At 52.4% G+C, this 19,835-nt stretch overlaps 1 protein-coding gene across 2 annotated transcripts; it reads right to left on the reverse strand.

The window, feature by feature from the left end:
* Positions 1-2,762: 2,762 nt before the first annotated feature.
* Positions 2,763-12,426, reverse strand: TMEM125 (transmembrane protein 125). Of its 2 annotated transcripts, none has more exons than XM_030573905.1 (2): positions 12,177-12,426; positions 2,763-5,673 (listed from the first exon to the last, which is right to left on the reverse strand). In XM_030573905.1, the coding sequence occupies exon 2, from the start codon at positions 5,287-5,289 to the stop codon at positions 4,627-4,629; it is 663 nt and encodes a 220-aa protein (XP_030429765.1). In that variant the 5' UTR covers positions 5,290-5,673; positions 12,177-12,426; the 3' UTR covers positions 2,763-4,626. The 2 variants fall into 2 exon arrangements, with proteins under 2 accessions (XP_030429765.1, XP_030429764.1); XM_030573904.1 differs by lacking the exon at positions 12,177-12,426 and adding an exon at positions 5,865-6,015.
* Between the last annotated feature and the right edge of the window lie 7,409 nt (positions 12,427-19,835).

A 19,835-nucleotide genomic window follows, 5' to 3' on the forward strand; every position in this document is an offset into this window, starting at 1 on the left:
GGTCCCTCACCAAAGTCTCTTACGTAACTTAAGTTGTCATGGGAGAAAAGGGAAGGTCCTTTCATGGACTGAGAACTGGTTAAAAGACAGGGAACAAAGGGTAGGAATTAATGATAAATTCTCAGAATGGAGAGGGGTAACTAGTGGTGTTCCCCAAGGGTCAGTCCTAGGACCAATCCTATTCAACTTATTCATAAATGATCTGGAGAAAGGGGTAAACAATGAGATGGCAAAGTTTGCAGGTGATACTAAACTGCTCAAGATAGTTAAGACCAAAGTAGACTGTGAAGAACTTCAAAAAGATCTCACAAAACTAAGTGATTGGGCAACAAAATGGCAAATTAATTGTAATGTAGATAAGTGTAAAGTAATGCACATTGGAAAAAATAACCCCAACTATACATACAGTATGATGGGGGCTAATTTAGCTACAACAAATCATGAAAAAGATCTTAGAGTCATTGTGGATAGTTCTCTGAAGATGTCCACGCAGTGTGCAGAGGTGGTCAAAAAAGCAAACAGGATGTTAGGAATCATTAAAAAGGAGATAGAGACTAAGACAGAGAGTATATTATTGCTCTTATATAAATCGATGGTACGCCCACATCTCAAATACTGCGTACAGACGTGGTCACCTCATCTCAAAAAAGATATACTGGCACTAGAAAAGGTTCAGAGAAAGGCAACTAAAATGATCAGGGGGTTGGAATGGGTACCATCTGAGGAGAGATTAAAGAGGCTAGAACTTTTCAGCTTGGAAAAGAGGAGACTAAGGGGGGATATGATAGAGCAGGGGTAGGCAACCTATGGCACGGGTGCCGAAGGCAGCACGCAAGCTAATTTTCAGCGGCACTCACACTGCCCGGGTCCTGGCCACTGGTCCGGGGGGCTCTGTATTTTAATTTCATTTTAAATGAAGCTTCTTAAACATTTTAAAAATCTTATTTTCTTTACATACTACAATAGTTTACTTAAATATTACAGACTTATAGAAAGAGACCACCTAAAAATTTTAAAATGCATTACTGGCACATGAAATCTTTAATTAGAGTGAATAAATGAAGATTTGGCACAGCACTTCTGAAAGGCTGCCGATCCCTGTGATAGAGGTATATAAAATTATGAGTGATGTGGAGAAAGTGGATAAGGAAAAGTTATTTACTTATTCCCATAATACAAGAACTAGGGGGTCACCAAATGAAATTAATAGGCAGCAGGTTTAAAACAAATAAAAGGAAGTTCCTCTTCACATAGCACACAGTCAACTTGTGGCACTCCTTACCTGAGGAGGTTGTGAAGGCTAGGACTATAACATTGTTTAAAAGAGAACTGGATAAATTCATGGAGGTTAAGTCCATTAATGGCTATTAGCCAGGATGGGTAAGGAATGGTGCCCTTAGCCTCTGTTTGTCAGAGGGTGGAGATGGATGGCAGGAGAGAGATCACTTGATCATTACCTGTTAGGGTCACTCCCTCTGGGGCACCTGGCATTGGCCACTGTCAGTAGATAGGATACTGGGCTAGACGGCCCTTTGGTCTGACCCAGTATGGCCGTTTTTATGTTCTTAAGCAGGGGCACAGACTTGAACGTTCATGCAGGCATGAATGAAGATGTGCAGAGACACAGACCCGTAAGCACACAGATAGGTGCAACTACAGAGGCATACAGCTGGGTAGACCCATGCACAGGCAGGAAGGCATATGTACACACACAAACCATGATAAGCAGAGGGGTATGACTATGCACAGGCAGATGCAGAGACATGCGGTTACGGCTCAGCTGCAGTGTTGGTGTCTTTATAAATAATAGATCTTGCCAGACAAATGGCCACGATTCTATTCCCAGCTCTGTCGTGAGCTCTGTGTGACCTTGAGCAAGTCATTGCTGCTATGGGCCTCTGTTTCCCTTCCTGCCCTTTGTCGTGTCTATGCAGACTAAGCTCTTTGGGCCTGGACTCTCTCACTACAAGTATGTACAGCATTTGGCATAACAGGACCCCAATCTCACATGAGGTCTCTGGGTGCTAAGCTAGCAAAAAATAACCAAATGGCTTGCTTTCTTTGACAGATGAACACTGGTGGATGAAAGAAAGGCAGCATCTGGTGCAGAGGTGGGAAAACTACAGCCCACAGGCCACATCCGGCCCGCGGGACCGTCCTGCCAGCCCTTGAACTCCCAGCCGGGGAGGGCTAGCTCCCCCGCAGTCTCAGCTCTCCATGCCGTGCCAGTGCTCTGGCACACCACTCCTGCTGGGCAGCGCGATGGCAGGGCTGCAAGCTCCTGCTGCTCTGAGCGGCATGGTAAGGTGATGGGGAGCGGGGGGCAGTCACAGAGCAGGGGGCAGTAGGACAGGGCAGAGGTTCTGGGCAGGCGGTCAGAGGACAGGGAACGGTGGGGGAGGGTTGGATAGGCGTGGGAGTCCCTGGGAGCCTGTCAGGAGGCGGGACGTGTGGCTAGGGGGCAGGGCAGTCAGAGGATGGGGAGGTTAGATAGGGGGTGGGGTCCCAAGGGGGCAATCAGGGGACAGGGAGCAGGGGAGGTTGGATGGGTCTGGGGTTGTGGGGGGGCAGTTAGGGGACAGGGAATGGGGTTGGATAGGCGTGGGGGTCAGGGAGGTGGATAGGGGTTGGGGCAGTCAGGGAACGGGGGGGGTTGGATAGGGGGAGGTCAGGGGACAAGGAGCTGGGCAGGGGGGTTGGCTGGGGCAGGGATTCTGAGGGGAGTAGTCAGGAGGTGGGAAGTGGGAGGGGGCAGATAGGGGATGGGGGCCAGGCTGTTTGGGAAGGCACAGCCTTCCCTACCCGGCCCTCCATACAGTTGCGCAACCCTGATGTAGCCCTTGGGCAAAAAAGTTTGCCCACCCCATATCTGGTGGGATCCTGCAAAGGGTGGGTTTTAGGTCTTGTCTTAATTAGTGTCTAAGAAGAGGGCGGAAACAACATCTTAATAAAAGGTGCAGATGATCCTAACCTGATCGGAGCTGCAAGACCCAGACAGGCTGGAGAAATGACAGAGAGGGACCTACAGCACTTAGACCCAGGCAGAGACTAACAAAATGAGAGTTTGCCTGGATACATGCAAGTAATTAATCTGGCAGAACATCACAGAGTAGTTCAATGGCAGGGAGTAAGCTGGGAGAGACCGAGTGTGACAACAGATCAGGTCATACAGGAGTTTTCACTATGATCTCGTGGCATTATCAGCCAGCATGGTTTGGGGTTGCACCCAGAAGTATTATGCCAGAGTGCACCGGGAATAGTTCTCCTGTATACAGCTCTGGTACAATTGATCCTGAAATACTGCGCTCCGTTCCAGTAACCACAAGCCCCCAAAGAGTACCTGCAAATTGAAGAGATTTCAAGGAAGAGCATCAGTGATCAGGGGTAGAGGGGACAGGTTTGGGGAAGCGATTGAAACAGCTAAATCTGTCTAGTTTAAGGAATGGCTGGGGGAGGGAGGGCCCTGATTAAGGGCTGCACATATATGCTCACTGTAATCAAGCCATACATGTCAGGGCATGTGCTTACTACACAGCTATAATTTGCATGCCAGTTAATTTGCAGGCCTCAAACACAAAAAGACATCACACATACAGATGCATTTTTGCACATATCCAGCACTTGCACTCATCTGTGCCACTCACATCGATGTATCCACCCCATCTGCACTGCTATCTACATACACTATCCCTCCCCATGCCAGCTCCCCACAGTAGGGTGACCAGATGTCCCGACTGTAGAGGAACAGTCCCGATTCTTTAGGCTTTTTCTTATATAGGCATGTATTCCCCCCTGACCCCATCCCGATTTTTCACACAGTCACGCATATGGATATGCACATGCACACAGCTCTGCACTCATACCCAGCAGGCCACAAGGTGCTTCAGCCCACGTCCCCTTCTTTGTCAGATATCAACGCTCACAGCAGGCTGCTCGCCTTTCTGGCGGTGGGGACATGGCTCCATGCTGCGCTGCTGGAGAGAAGCTTGGCACAGGTCACCATAGCAGGCTTGGCGTCTCAGGGACACATGCACAGGCTCACAGTGGCACAGCTTGTTAGAAAACAATCCTAGGACTTGGATCCCCAAGGAGCAGCTCTACCCCAGAGCTATAGGAGACTCCTCCACCATATAGTCATAGCCCTGCCAGCCAGTAGATTGCAAGACTCTTACGTGAGAAACAGACTATTTTAGTGCCAAACACTTCAGGATCTCCTCAGAGCAGCAAGGGCTTCCAATAGGACCAGGACATGCTCACCTTCATCTTCGTCCTTCAGAGCACGGACCCTGGTGTGTCAGAGGGATGGACAGTAAATGCCACAGGAGACTTTGCTGAGGTAAAAAAATAAAATGCCAGTGCCCTACTTATAAAGTTCCAGTTAAATCAAATCAATCCAGGAACCGCCTTGTCTTTGCCAGGGTTCAGGCCTACTGGCCTGAGTAAAGTGCAAATGCCAGGCCATTTCAGTGATAACTGCAGTTGGGTCACAGCACAACTCAAATTTCAGCTCTTCCCCAGATTAAGATTAGCTTGACCATGCTGAAGGGGTGGCAGGCATGGCCTTATCCTGCCCCAGGATCAGTACACATTTGTCATACTGAAGGGCATGTTAGCCCTGCCCAGGCCTTATATCAAGTTGGCCATGCTGGAGGTGGTGGCGAGCCGGCGGTTCACAGAGAGCCGGCTGGAGATGGTGAAGATGCTAATGTCACCTGTGTCCAGGCTCCTGGGAGCATCTGAGCAGCAGGAGATGCTGAGCACGTAAAGCAGCAGGCAGAGCAGAATGACAGCACCAGCAGTCATGAGGATGACTCCACTGGTGAACATGCTGGCCAGAGGCCGTGAGGCGCTGAGTTGCATGGTCGTGGTGGAGAGGACAGTGAGGACCACGCCACACACCAGCAGCACCAGGGCACTGAGCAGCAGCACCACACAGTCCGAAAAGCCACCACTCTTCAGCAGTTCAATCTGGTTCCGGCTCCGGATGCAGTTCATGTCCTGGATAGCAGAGCTCAGCAGCTGCTTCAGGAGCACCAGCAAGGCCAGGAGGCAGAGCGTGGTGCCCACAGCCAGCCGCCACTCCCCGGACCGGCTGCTGGTGCTATAGAGGAGGATGATGCCCCCTGTCCCGCAGGCCAGAATTAGCACCACGGCCACCCCATAGCACAAGATGGATTTCTTAGGGTCCTTGAACCACCATAGCTCAACATGCTCCTCAAGGATGTTCCTCTGAATACGGCCAGCTTCCGCAGGGGGCCTGGGCACACTGAGCTGCTCCAGCTCGGGCATAGTGGGTGCCTGAGGGGCCTCTAGGCTGGGTGCTGCGATGATCACACAGATGGCACCAGCTCCCTGGCTGGGGTGGTCAAAGCCACAGCAGCTGTGAAGGCTGTGGCATTTCCTTGGGAGGCAGGCAGCTTGTGTTCTTGCCCTCTGATGCCCTGTGGCCACTGAATGTCAGAGCTCCAGTACAGCAGGGGTGCCCATCACTGCATCCCCTAGAGAGTTTTGGGCTGAACGCCAGAGGATGCACCAGGAAGGACTATGGCTGAGGGGCAGGATAACAGAGCTTGATCTGCAGTGTCCAGTGCGGTGAGCTGACGCACCTCCAGAGTGTCATGGGGAGTGGCTGGTACTGAGTCCTCCAGCCCCTCCTTGTCCTAGTTATTTCATCTGAAAAAGGCCAGAAAAGAACAAAGTGTAATTGAACAAAGCCCCTGCTCCCAAATAACCCCACCCCCCACCCCAGTCTCCCAGGGCTGGGGTCAGAGACCTTCCTCACTGAAACCCACGCCCTATGGCAGAGGCCAGGGGACCTCCCCCCCGCCCTGCCACCTCCCAACCCATGCTGAGGCTCCACTCACTGGTGCATCTGGGCATCCCGGTTCAGTGAAGCCTGTCTCAGGGGTGATACTGCTGCTGTGGGTCTTCTGTCTCTCCAGACTCAAGGGCTGCAGGGCTGCTGAGCCCACAGACTGCGCAAGTGTCCCTGTGCATTCCTCAGCAGGACTGTGACTGCAGCTGGGCACTGGCAGCACAGACAGAGGCAGGCCCCATAGTGTGATAAAGCCCCATTCACTGCCCCAGCCTCACATGTTCCCTCATCAGCAGCTGCCTCTTGTCACCAACTGGCTCTCCAGCCCAGCCTGTCAGCAAAGGGTTGGGTCCTGGGCTTAACTCTTACAGTCTAGTCCCAAGCAATGGAGGAAAAATGAAACAATGACTAGTAACTGCTGAATTGGCTGTGCTTCCCGTCACCCCAGTCCCTGGACTGAGCCACCAACACATGTCCCTTGGATCATTGTCTCAGGCCATCAGCCCAGCCTGGATTCCCACCCAGGATGACAGTAAAGGCTCTCATATTCCCTCAGAGACTGCACCACATAAAATTTACGGTTATTGCTCATGGGTCCATGCCTCCTGCCCCTGCAGTTTCTTTAGCTAGAGCTCCCTCTACCTGATAGACAGGTATTCAATGTGCGCCTGAGGGCTAAGACTCAGGGATTCTGCATGCGCACCCGCCTACTCGAACACACACTTAAAGCATGTGGGGTGCAGAGGGGAAGCTACGTAATCTTCTGGCCTTGCCTATGCAAACAAGCCCCCAGTGCCTTCCTGTCTTGCCCTTCCCTGACACCTCACTGTCTCTGGCTAGAGACATCTGTGTCTCCCTGCCCCTGCTTAGCTATTGAGCAGAGTCTTTGCACTGCAAGCAGAAACCACTTGCATTGCTCCATCAGCAGATTCCCAGCATGTGAGAGGCCTCAATGGGTGTAAAACTAGCATGGGGTGCGCCTATGCTACCCGCTGTAGGAGGTATGCTGGGAAACAGAGGGGCATGCTAGAGCCATGGAGGGAGGGGGTGCCAGGTAGGTATTATGCTATGGCTATGGCTATGCTCAGTTGTGGATAACAGCTTGGGACCCATGTTCAAGTTCCATTTACACAAGTTAGTGCAGCCCCAGGGGACCACCCAGAACATTAGGAAACCATAACTGGGCTCCCAGCTGGCCCCTTCTTTCCTACTTAATTGACACAGGGACGCTGGCCCATGGTATCTAAACACCTCAGAGACAGTGATGGCTACACCCTCACAACTCCTGTAAGGCTGGGCATTATTAGCCCCATTTTACAGGTAGGGAACTGAAACCTGAGATGCTTGTGATATCTCCCAGTCACACAGGGAATTTATGTCAGAGGCACGACCCAAACCTACAACTACAGGGATCTAGACTGGGAAACTTACTCATAAGCCCAGCCTTCATTCCCAATTACAAATTCTCCTTCCACTCAACCTCTTTACCAGCTGTGAAAGGTCCATGGACCACCATGCCCCTGGGCCCTGGCACTGGGGTGTGTCCAGTTAGCTGTATCTGTCTGGGACTCTGGGGAAGGCCATATAGAAACGAATCAAGCCTAAGCTATAAAGCAGCAAGGGAGCATCTCACTCTGCCTGTTATACAAACAGCACTAAGAGCATATTATCTTGGTGCTGTGTGTGTTCCATTGGCTCCTATTTTCAGTCTCAAATACAATTGAAGGATCCAGTCCCAGTCTGGGGACCCTTACAGAACAGAGGGCTGAGCACATTGTCGCGTCTGCAGGCAGTGCTCACTGCACACAGTAGAGGCTCCTGGCATCTCTCCATAAAGTCTCAGTGTGCTACCCTGCTATCCCCTTCTACGTCAGGGCCTCTCTACAATCCTCCTTCCCTACCCCCACCTGCATGCCAGGGGCTCTGTGTAGCCCCCCCCCCCCACCAGTGTGCCTCATTCTCCCCCCTTAGCTTGGGCTTTATGTACACTCTATTAGCCCCTTACCATCCTAGACTCGTACCAGAAGATGGGTGGGTGGGCTGCGCCAGTCTGGATGCAAGAAGTGATTTCCTTGACATTCTAAACAATGGCTACATGAGGCTTCTCTTCAGCTAGGCCAGGTGGGCAGGGCGGGGGGGCTGGAGCCAGACACTGCCTGACAGTGTCAGGGCAAACTCTTCCAAGCTCTGGCCCTGACTCTGATGGAGCATGAGATCACTGTTAAAGCCATAAGCACAACAGCCATTGTTCAAGGCTCTCTACCAGCTGGTCACATGGCAGGGCAGCTTCTGAGCTTTATTCTTCTCACAGGCATGTAGCTAGTTGCATTGCATGATCTTTGCTCTGTTATAAGCCCCTGCTGCGTCTGTGGAGTTTGGACTCTCCTGTGAGTGACTGGATCCAGATCACAGAAATTCCTTGTCTGAGAATTTTTGCTTGGTCTGGAGGCGTGCAGGATTCTTGATCAAACTCACAGTCTGTGGCTGTATTCAAAATAATTACAAGCCTCCAGTTAGTGGCCAGAGAAGCAGCTGTGTCTGTCTGGGACCAGCTCTGCTATTCACAAACACAGCAACAGACAAGGCATTGCATGCTGCCTACCTCTATACAGTGTGTGTTGTGTGGTGGTGGGATGCATGCACCCTGCAAAGTAAATGCACTCAGCCCTGCAAGGACCTGTCTGACTCCAGGGGACATTTCTGAGCTGGTTAGTTTAGATGGGGGCTGAGCTGTGCAGGGTTAGGGGTGAGCTCTAGGCTTCTGTCTGAGAGCCCCCTTTCAGGTTCAGTATTATTCTAACATACAGCCTCATAGAGCCCAGCTACACCAGCACCATAACTGCATGGCCACCTCTGTATCACAGCACCCTTTGCTCCTCACTTTGTGCTCTAAGCACAGAGCTATGCTGTCTCACCATTACACTTTCATACAGCTTCCACAAGGCCTTTGGACTGCAGGAGTTTAACTCTTTACATTTTATTTTTCTCCTTTGTTGTCTCACTCATCACATCAGAATAGTCTGCTTGGGCCCAAGGGAATGGCAGGGATGTGAATCTCCACACCTCCATACAGGAGGGCAGCTTCTTTCCACAGCAGACTGGAAGTGCTGAAAAGTGCTTTCTCTCTGCAGCAATTCCCCCCTTCCCCGAGAACTAGCATGGAATAAATAGGGACACAGACTCTTTTCATAAAGTCATAGATTTTAAGGCCAGAAGGAACCATTAGACAATCTAGTCTATCCTCTTCTCACAGGCCATTAAATGTCACCTCCCCCTTCTTGTATTGAGCCCAAAAACTTGTGTTTGAGTGAAGACTTTGACTTCAGTGTTTCTGGCTGTTGTACATGGGACAGGAAGAAACGGGCCCAGATCCCACAGAGTAAAAGAGATTTCAGCTCAGATGCCACAGATGGCTCAGTTGTTGAAATACTTCCACACACTCTCCTGTTGTATGGCATCAGGTCAACCCAGGAGACTCAAAGGCTCTCGCCACCCCTCCCTAACCCCATGTACCGGAGGAGAGAGACTACTAGGTTATAGGATTGTTTCCAATGCTGCTGTTGGCTTTTGGCCTGTTTTGTACTTTTATGTGCCTGATAGAGAATATAGGAGTATGTTGAGTGTAGGGATGCATAGTTATTCTAGCTCAGAATCCCAGAGGAATTTGTTGCATAAAATTCCTGTTTTGCAACATCTTAACATTTTCTAACCTGCAGGAAGTTGCACCAGTTATTTTTAAGCTTCCAGTCATCCTGGTATAAGTCCTTAAATATGCCTCCCCCCGCCTCCAGACAAATCCCGCCCCCTCCCCCCCATAACATTTTTCCTTCTTGGTCACGTCTGGGCACAGCACATATGGGGATGGCAGTCATGACACCCCCGGGCCACACATACACACACTTTGTGGCTTGATCATGCCTGGGGAGGAGGAGGCTTAGAGTAGAGGGCTCATGGTTATGGGGCTCAGTATGTGGCAGCCTTCTACAGCCAAGTAGATCAGGTTTGTTTCACTTAATCAAAAAGGTTCCTGATTGTTCTGCTACGTGCTTAACAGGCCCCACCATCATGATGCCAGAGCACCTATTCCAGTGCAGATCTTGCTGAATGAGGCCTGTGAAGCAACAAGAACAACTTGAAGCTGAAATGCCTGGCAGAAAAGGGTGAGGCAGGGCAGTGGCTGCTCCAGACAGTTGGCTGTCCTAGGCAGAACTTCAGTATGTGGAGGCCCCCTACAGCCATAATTTAAGAGAGACGAATTGACCATAAACAGTCTACATGAAATGGGCCTAGATCAAAGCACACTAATGACCTTTTATTGTGGGCATGCAGGGTGTACACCCTGCACGAATTCCTTACCACAGGCAGGGGCCGAAGAGCCTTTCTAAAAGGGAGGGACCCAGGGGCCCTGGTGTGGCCCTAGCCCTGCCCCTCCTCTTCCCCTTGAGGCTCTGTCCTGGACCAAGCTGGAAGCTGGAGTGGACCAGGTAGCCCCAGACCCTCCACCTCCCGGGGAGGAAGGGGGGGGTGAAAGCAGCAGGCCCTGCCCATGTCCTTGACTCCTGGGCCCCTTGCCCAGTGCAGGTGGAGGGTCCACAGCTCCCCAAAGCTGCTGGGGCTCCCGGCCAGGCTCTAGCTGCTGGCCTGGCCAGGAGATGGATCCTTGGAGGGAAGAAGAAGGGCAGGGGTGAGGCCCATGATGGAAAGTGGATGGGCCAGGCCCATCGCCCCTTGCCCTCCCCACATCTATTCTGGAGTCCCTGACCATAGGTGCTGGGTTTGTAACATATTTGGTTCAGCCCTGTAAGGGGGTAAATCCCCCATACGTGGATGTCTGGGGGGTGTCAGGGGGTGAGGGGGAAGAGTGAAGCCCTTCAGGTTAAAGAAAAATTTGAATTTGATTGGCCATAGACTGGCTTGAACTGTTATACTGAACATGGCTACAGCCCTGGCCTGGGTGGGTTAGTGACCCCTCCCCAGACCTGGAAAGGGTATATGGGAATCTAAGCAGCTTCTTTAAAATAGCACCCACAGGTCAAATGCAACACTCCATGGGACAAAAGCGATCTCATCCAGTGCTCCCTCTCATATTGGTCAGTCCCCCTTTTGTCATGACAGTGCAGCAAATATATCAGCATGCTCCTCCATAATCAGATGTCCCTGGAAGGATGACACCTCTCCCAGTGGAGTCCCCCATCCCGAGGAGACAGCAGTCCTGCCCAGCCCCGGCACTGGGGGGGCTCTATCCCCAGGCACACCATTTGACCTGTGCCATGGGGCTCTATCTCCCCTCCCCCATCTCAAGTGAACCCCTCTGGGTGTCTAGGCCAGGGGTTGGTCCCCAACATGAAGCTGTGGGGGAAGGAGGTGAGAAAGCCATGCACCACATGTATGTTTTTCTAAAAAAATCTGCTCTAGGGATTATTTTGGGGACATTCTCTGACCTCTGCTATACAGGAGGTCAGACTGATCACAGTGGTCCCTGTCAGCCTGGATGCTATGAATCTAAGATTGGAAGAATGGAGTGTGTGTGTGAGGGAAATAATACAGTGGGACTGGAGTCTGCACAGGGGTGGAACTGGGGACAAGGACCTGGGGAGAGACCAGGGTGCAGGGGACAGATGGGGTGGGGGTTCAGGCCTCAGTTCCCCAGGTAGTAGCTGGGTTAGGACACAGGCAGAGATGTGGGGGGGAGCAGGCAGATTAGGGCAGGGGTGTTAGGACATGGGGGAATGGGAGGCAGGTGCACAGATGGGGTGTGGGAAGAACACAAGGGGAGCTGAGAGGGGAAGAAGGGCTAGGTCAGGGGCTGGGGGGCAGCAAGGAAATGCCACTTACCTGGTTACCACCCAGCTTGGGGGGCCCTTCTGGGTCCCTCATCGTTCAGTTATTCCAGAGGGAGGCTACCGTGGGCTGGGCCGGGCTGTGGACTCCCCTACTCTGGGGCTGCCTGTGCTAAGCTGGACCGTCCAGCCACATGTTCCCTATTGAGGCTGCTGCGCACACCCTGCTGATGTGCATTAACTATTCATTAATGTACTTTGATCTAGTCCTGGTTCAGAGCAACCTACGGCAAAGTGCATTAAGGGTGAGCACAGGAAATTAGACTGCACCGCAGCAGGTGAGCACAGAATAGATCACACCCAGCTTGCTGTGAATCTGCCGCACCAGGCCCCTGTACTGCACGAGGCAGCTGCCTATCTTGCCTATGCCTAGAACAGTCTATGTGTGTGAGAGGGGCAGACCACAGGATCAGTTTGGCTAGCTTTCACGAAGCAGCCCACAGCCCCACCCCACCCCCAATTGCGGATGATTATGAACTGTGTGAGAGAGCGTGACACATGCAGTTACAGGTTTTACTCACCCACAGATGACAAGTAATCACCAACTTCAGGCACCTCTCCACCTTTGCCTGAGTTCCCAGCTGGCAGCTGAGGTTGCACCACACTCTCCTTCCATTGGAATCAGGCTGACAAGGCAGGTCCTGGGATATGGCCCAAGGGTAAAATTTGGCCTCTTCTCTTCCAACAGCAACGGCCTGCCAGGCAACAGGTGTAACTTCCAGCTCTCCTTCCTTGGCCTGTTCAGCCAGCTACCTTCTTCTGATAGGCTGCAGCAAGCACAACCCTTTCACCTGGACGGTGACAGGTACATTCCCCAGCAGGGTGGGGTCTGATACAACCTGTTGTCCTGGAAGAGATTCCAGGGCTGTAACTGTGGTGCCTGAGTGTTGCCCTCCCCACTCAGAGCAGGATGTCTCATTTCACATTTCCTCCCTGGCTCAAGTGACACGCTGTGGGGAGTGGTGAACAGGTGGAACAAGGCTTCTGGCTGAGCTGGCAGAGCCAAGCAGGATTACCAATAAACAAATAGTTTAGGATAAACAAATAGTGACTAACATGGCATTTAATATGGTAACTCTTAAATTGCTGGTTGAGCAGAAGACATTTGACACCTTCAGGACTGGCCCTTTACGTAGTGCTCTGGGGTCAATCTGGGAGTGCTGTGATAGTCAGGAAGCAAAGCCAGACCCAGAGACACTGAGCCATTCCCAGCATGCCCTTTTCTCCTTTGCTGCAAATGGCTCCTTTGGGCAGCCTGCCTGCTCAGCCCCCTCTTGGGAGAGAACAGCAGGTGGTTGGGGCCTCCTGGCATGCAGCCCAGCAGATCGCATGCTGAACAACAGGTAGATAGGGAACAGGAGATGTCTCTGCCTGTTCAGTTGGGAAAGAGGGTTGCTCTGGTGTTTGCAGGGGTCACAAAAAGGACCGTTTCCTGTTCTGTAACTGGTGTTCTTTGAGATGTGTTGCTCAGTTATATTCCACAGTAGGTGTGTGTGCGCTCGCCACGTGCACCGGTGCCGGAAGTTTTTCCCTTAGCAGTACCTGTGGGGGAGGGGGGGAGGGCGGAGCACCGCTGCAACTCCTAGAGTGGCGCCTCTATAGTACGCTATAAGGGGAGTTGCATACTCCCCTCCCCCCCCCAGTTCCTTCTTGCTGGACAACTCCAACAGAGGGGAAGGAGGGCAGGATGTGGAATACACCTGAGCAACACATCTCGAAGAATACCAGTTACGGAACAGGTAACTGTCCTTTCTTCTTCATGTGATTGCTCATGTGTATGCACCAGTAGGTGACTCCAAGCTACATCTGATGGCTGTGGGTAGGAGTTTAAGGGTTTTGGGGATGCAGCACCGCCCTACCAAAACTGGCATCATCCCTTGCTTGGGAGATTATTGCATAGTGCGAGGAAAAAGTGTGGATAGAGGACCACGTCGCAGCCTACATGTGTCATAGATAGGGACGTGGGCTACATAGGCAGCCGAGGCTTGAGCTGTCGTAGAATGTGCCTTCACGATAGGCAGCAGGGGAACCCCTGCCAAGTCGTAACACATGTATGCAAGAGGTGATCCAGTGGGAAAGGCACTGGGTGGAAACTGGTTGCCCCCTCATATGCTCGGCCAATGCAATGAACAGCTGCGAGGATTTCCTGAAGGCCTGGTTCGGTCCAGGTAAAAGGTCAGTGACCTATGTACATCTAGCATGTGTAGGCGGCATTCCTCATTGGAGGACAGAGTACTGGAAGGAAAATGTCCTGATCCATATGGAAGGCGGAGACCATCTTCGGGAGAAATGCAGGGTGTGGGCAAAGCTGGACTGTATTCCTGTGGAACACCATATATGGGGGTTCTGCAGTCAAGGCCCTAAGCTCTGAGACACAACAGGCTGAGGGGATAGTCACCAAGAATGCCCCTTTCCATGACAGGTGGGACCAGGAACACGTGGCCAAGGGTTCAAAGGGAGGACCTGTTAAGTGGGATAGCACTAGATTCAGATCCCATTGCAGGATCAGGCCCTGGCATATGGGAATGCACTATCTAAAAAGCGGAAGGTCATCTGATGGGAGAAGAAAGAGTGACTCGGCACCGGAGGGTGGAAGGCTGAAATGGCAGCTAAATGTACCCTGAAAGTGGCAGGAGCTAGTCCTTGGGTCCTAAGGGACAGGGGATAATTGTAAATGAGCTGGAGCAAAGCGGATGATGGGGAGGCGCCCCGCTCCTCTGCCCACCTACAGAACCTAGACCATTTGGCAAGGTACGTCCTTCATGTGGACAGCTTCCTGCTCTCCAGCATAATTCGTCTGACATCCTCCAAATACCTTCCCTCCTCCTCGTTTAACCCTGGAGCAACCATTCTGTCAGGTGAAGTATGGCCAGGTTGGGGGTGGAGAAGACATCCCCTCTCCTGGGAGAGGAGATCCGGGTGGAGTGGCAGCCTCCATGGGAGGAGTGAGCCGCTAGAAGTTGCAGGAGGGTCCCGTACCAATGTTGGCAGGCCCATTCCAGGGCTATGAGGATAACCCTCGACCCGTCTGCCTTTACTTTTTGCAGGACCTTGCCTATCAGTGGGAACGGTGGAAAGGCATAGAACAATTGGCCTGACCACCGGAGGAGGAATGTGTCTGAGATCGCCCCCCTTTCTGCCCCTCCCCTGGAGCAGAACTAGGGGCAGCGTCGGTTCTCGGCGGTAGCAAAGAGGTCAACCCGGGGAGCTCCCCACTCTCGGAAGAGCTGTCGGGCAACCTCCCACTGGAGTGACCACTCGTACTGGCGGGAAAACACCCTGCTGAGGTGATCGGCTCACACATTGCATGCACTGGGTAGGTGGAAGGCCCGCAGGGAGATATCGTAGGCTATACAAAAGCTCCCATAGGTCCAGGGCTTCCCAGCACAGGGCCAAGGAACGTGTGCCCCTCCCCGCCCCCAACTATTGATGTAATACTTTTCAGCTGTGTTGTCCATGAGGACTCTGACTGCCTTCCCACAAGGTGAAAACTGAATGCCATGCGTGCCAGGTGTACAGCTCTGAGCTCCCTGACATTTATGTGGAAGGACAATTCCAAGGTCGACCATTTACCTTGGGTTTAAATGTTCCCTATATAGGCTCCTGAGCCCAGGTCTGAGGCATCCGACACCAGGTCTAGTGAGTGAGGGCCTTCTCGGAACGGAATCCCGTTCAGCATGTTGCTCGGGAGGGACCACCACTGCAGAGTGGCTGCTACGTTGAGTGGTATCATGACAACCTTGTCTAGGCTGTCCCTGGACTGGGAATACTGGGAGGCCAACCAGAGCTGGAAGGGCCTCATTCTGAGCCTGGCATGCCGCACCACGGATGTGCATGCTGCCATGTGACCTAGGATTTGAACACACACTCTTGCCGTGGTCACAGGGAAGGTCATGACCGAGGCTATGAGACTTTTGAGTGTCTCGAACCTGTCCTGGGGAAGAGAGGCTGTGGCCTCTAGGGACTCTTGCAGAGCCCCTATGAAGTGTATGCGCTGGACCGGTACCAACATGGACTCGGCCTCGTTCACCACTAGGCCCAGACCGGCGCATGTGGACAGCAGGAATTGTATCTGGGCTTGTACCTGGACCGGGAGTTGCCCTTGAGGAGCCAATCATCCAGGTAAGGGAAAATTTACAGCTTGTTCCTCTGGAGGTGGGCTGCCACCGCTCCCATGCATTTGGTAAAAACTGTGGAAAGGCCAAAAGGGAGGCCTACGAACTGGTAATGGTCCCGCCCTACCAGGAAGCAGAGGAAGTTCCTGTGACCCTTGAAAATATGGATGTGGAAATATGCATCTTGGAGGTCCAGGGATGCGAACCAATCTCCCGGGTCTAGGGAGCGAATGATGGAGGTCAGGGATACCATGCGGAACTTGTAATGGACCATAAACCTGTTGAGATTCTGCAGGTCCAGGATGGAGCCCACCTTTCACCTTCGGGATCAGGAAATACCAAGAGCAAAACCCCTTACCCTGGAATTCTACTGGTACCCTCTCCACCGCACCCAGGTTGAGGAGTCGCACCACCTCCCGGATTAGAAGGGGGAGCATGTTCCGGTTCCCCGAGGTCCTCCTAGGGTAGGGGGGTGAGGTGAACTGCAAAATGTAGCCCCTGGAAATAGTGCTGAGGACCCACTGGTCTGATGTTATACGGGACCACTGCACTCAAAATGCAGATAAATGGTTGCAGAACACAAAGTTTATTAACTGGGGGGCTTCCATGGCAACAGGCGTGGTGGTCCCCCGCAAAGAGTCAAAAGTGCCTCGTCCCCTGCTTCTTTCCCTTTGAGGGGCCTGGTCACAGGGCCAAGTAGGACTGATGCTGGGACCTGCATCTCTGCTCCCACAGTCTCTTAGGCAGAGGCTCATATCTGCCCCTAGCAGGAGGTGCTGAGGTCTGCAGCCTAGGTTTGTCCTTTGCTGATGGGACATATAGGCCCAAAGTTTGCAGGGTGGTGCGAGAGTCTTTCATCCCATGCAGGTGGACGTCGGTTTGGTCCGCAAACAGGGCTTTTCCATTGAAGGGAAGGTTTTGCATCAAGGACTGGGACTCTGCGGACAGACCGAACAGGAGCAGCCAGGATGCCCTATGCATAGATATGGCCAAGGCCATCAAATGGGCCGCCGTGTCGGCCATGTCCGAGGAAGCCTGGAGGGCATCTTTTGTTGCCGCTGCCCCTTTGGCAACCAGAGCCTTGAACTCCTTTTTGTCCTGCTCTGGGAGAAAAGGCTCGAACTTCAGTTCATAGCAGCTCAAGAGGGCTTGGTGGTTGGCCACCCTGAGCTGGAAGCTCGCAGAAGAATAAACCTTCCTGCCAAAAGAATCCAGTCTCTTGGTGTCCTTGTCCTTGGGGGTGGGCCTGGGTTGACCATGGCATTCCCAGTGGTTGACTGACTCCACCACCAAGGAGTTGGGTGCTGGGTAGGAGTACAGGTACTTGTGTCCTTTAGCCGGGACAAAGTACTTCCTCTCCACCTTTTTGAAGATAGGTGCCAGGGAAGCTGGGTTTTGCCATAGAGCAATCGATACGTTGGCTACCCCTTGGTGGAGAGGTAGGGCCACTCGGCCCGGTGCCGAGAAGGACAGCACATTGAAAAGGATGTCCAACGGCTCCTCCATCTCCTCAGCCTGGAGGTGGAGGTTTGAGGCCACCCGCTTGAGAAGCTCTTGATGAGCCTTAAAGTCCTTCTGTAGAATGAGTGGAGAAGCCGCTATGGTCTCCTCTGGTGCTGGCGAGGGGGCTGTTCCAGCTCCCAGGGCATTGGGAGGTGCCAGTGGTTCGATCCCCAAGACCGAATCCAGGCCTGGTACCACCTGCTTGGTACCTGTCGACTTCTGACTCTGCCATGGGGGGGAGGCGGGGGACACTGAATAGGCATGGGACACTCCAGCTACCGAGCGGGGTCTTGCCTGGGTGGGCAATTGTGGCCACGGTGACCATTGACACCATTGCCCTTGCCACAGTGCCACTTGCCACTGACTGGCTTGGGTACCGGGCAGTGCAAATCGCTCTTGAGGGGCGGTGCAGCTTGGGTATGGGCGGCTGGGTGCCAAAGCCAAGGTCACTGTTGACTGCGTGGTGTTGTAAGAGTGGTGGGAGCGTCCATGGTCATGTTGGTGCTGACCTCGAGATTTGGACCTTGATGACAAGGAGCGGTACTCATTGAACGTGCTGCTTTCGCAGTCATCCCAGCAGTCGTAGTTACAATGCCTAGGTGCCTGTCAAGGGGAGCTCTGGGCATGGTGTCTGGCGGAGCAGGCACTTGAACCTGAGTGTCTGTAATGACAGCGTCGGGATCTGCTCCTGAAGCCACAATTCGAGGAGGAGTGTCGACGCCGCCTGTCTCGGCCTTGTCCCCCAGTGAGGTATAGAGGACTCTTGAGACACCTGTGCGGGCGAGTCAGCCAATCTGAGCAGAGTGGAGGGCTGACGCGAGCTAAGCAAAGAACTCGTTGAATGGGGCGGCGCACGGTCCTCAGAGCAGGGACTGTGTCTTGCCGGGAATGGCTGGTGTGCTCCCAACAGTGGCTTCACTTGGGACCGGGTGCAATGTGTGGGAGCCTTCGGTCAGGATATTCTATAATGACCCTAGAGAACACAGTCTGGATAATTTTTCTATGTAAAACATGAATTCTTGTTGATTTTATGAAACTGATGGGTTATTTACTGCCACAGTGCATACAAAATCATCCATTTGCTACCAGGGCAGGGACAATGGAGGTGCATTAACCTGGAGGGTCCCTTATTTAAATACAAACACCTTTGGGCAATGAGTTGGCCACTGCCTAGTGAAAACTATCCTTCCAGGTGAGCTGGTAACCAAAGAGATGACCTACCTGTGGGAGGAGGTGAGAGGGGTCTTTGTGGCAGACCAAGAGGGTGACCTGGTAAAGGGTACTGCAACTTTATAAAGGACCCTCTCACTATCCCTTTCAGCAAAAGAAAAGAGACAAGAAGCAGCCACAGGCAAGACAGAGCAGGTGAAGGAGAGAGGGTCATCCAGGGACCCTGATATGATGCTGCCTAAATCCAAATATTTGGCTCCCAAAGAGCTCTTGGAATTGTGAGGAAACTAAGGCCTGGTCAACACAAGAATGTTAGGTTGATATAAGCTGCATTAGGTCGATTTAATAACGTATGAGTCTACACTACTGAGTCCCTTCTGCCAACCTGAGTGGCCTGTAAAGTCAACTTCTGTACTCCACCTCTGCAAGAGGCGTAGCGCTGATTTGACATCCACTGGTTGATACAGGGATAGTATAGACACTGCGTTGTGTAATTTGAATGAACTGGCCTCCAGGAGGTGTCCCAGAGTGCTCTGCTGTGATCGCTCTGGAGAGCACTTTCAACTCCACTGCACGTCAGCCAGGTACACAGGAAATAGATGCTCCTGTTAAAGCCCCAGGAACTTTTCAATTTTCATTTCCTGTTTGGTCAGTGTGGAAAACTCTTCAGCACAGCCGATTATGGAGACTAATGGCCACAAATGTGCTCCAGCCTGGTCAGCACAGGAGGTGCTGGATGTTATTGCTGTGTAGGGAGAAGAGTCTGTGCAGGTAGAGCTCTGATCCAGCAGAAGAAATGCTGACATCTATGCCAAAATAGCACGGGGCATGGAGGCGAAGGGCTACTGCAGCAGTGCCATGTGAATATAAAGGAGCTTCTGCAAGTGTACCAGAAGACAAGAGAGGTGAACAGTCATTCTGGTTCTGCCCCACAGACATGCCCCTTCTATGAGATGCTGCATGTGAGCGGTGACCCTACCACTACCCCCAAATGCTCAGTCTATACCTCCCAGGAGCCCTGGGCAACCTTGAGGAACAACAAGGAGGACATTGTTGATGAGGAAGAGGGGGAGGAGGAGGAGAATGCGAGGCAGGCGAACGGAGGAGTCATTCTCCCTGAGAGCCAAGAACTGTTTTTAACCCTGGAGCTCATCCCCTCACAGGACCAATTGTTGGCAGAGCATGATACTGGGGAAAGCACCTCTGGGGAGTACACATTTCCAAACAAACTGTAAGGGTTACATGCTATTATTTTTAATGTTTAATCTGAACAAAAGAGTAGGTGTAGTGGGTACTGGTGGCCACTCCAGCAATGCAGAGGATGCTTTCTGAGAAAGACTGTTTATGTACATGAGGATGGCCCTGGAATCCTCCATGAAGATCTCTAGGAAG

This window comes from Gopherus evgoodei, chromosome 8 (genome assembly GCF_007399415.2).
Source record: "Gopherus evgoodei ecotype Sinaloan lineage chromosome 8, rGopEvg1_v1.p, whole genome shotgun sequence".
NCBI lineage: Eukaryota > Metazoa > Chordata > Testudines > Testudinidae > Gopherus > Gopherus evgoodei.

Excerpts from the sequence above, each read along its gene's own strand:
- TMEM125 (XM_030573905.1), bottom strand. The coding sequence starts at position 5,289 with ATGCCCGAGCTGGAGCAGCTCAGTGTGCCCAGGCCCCCTGCGGAAGCT.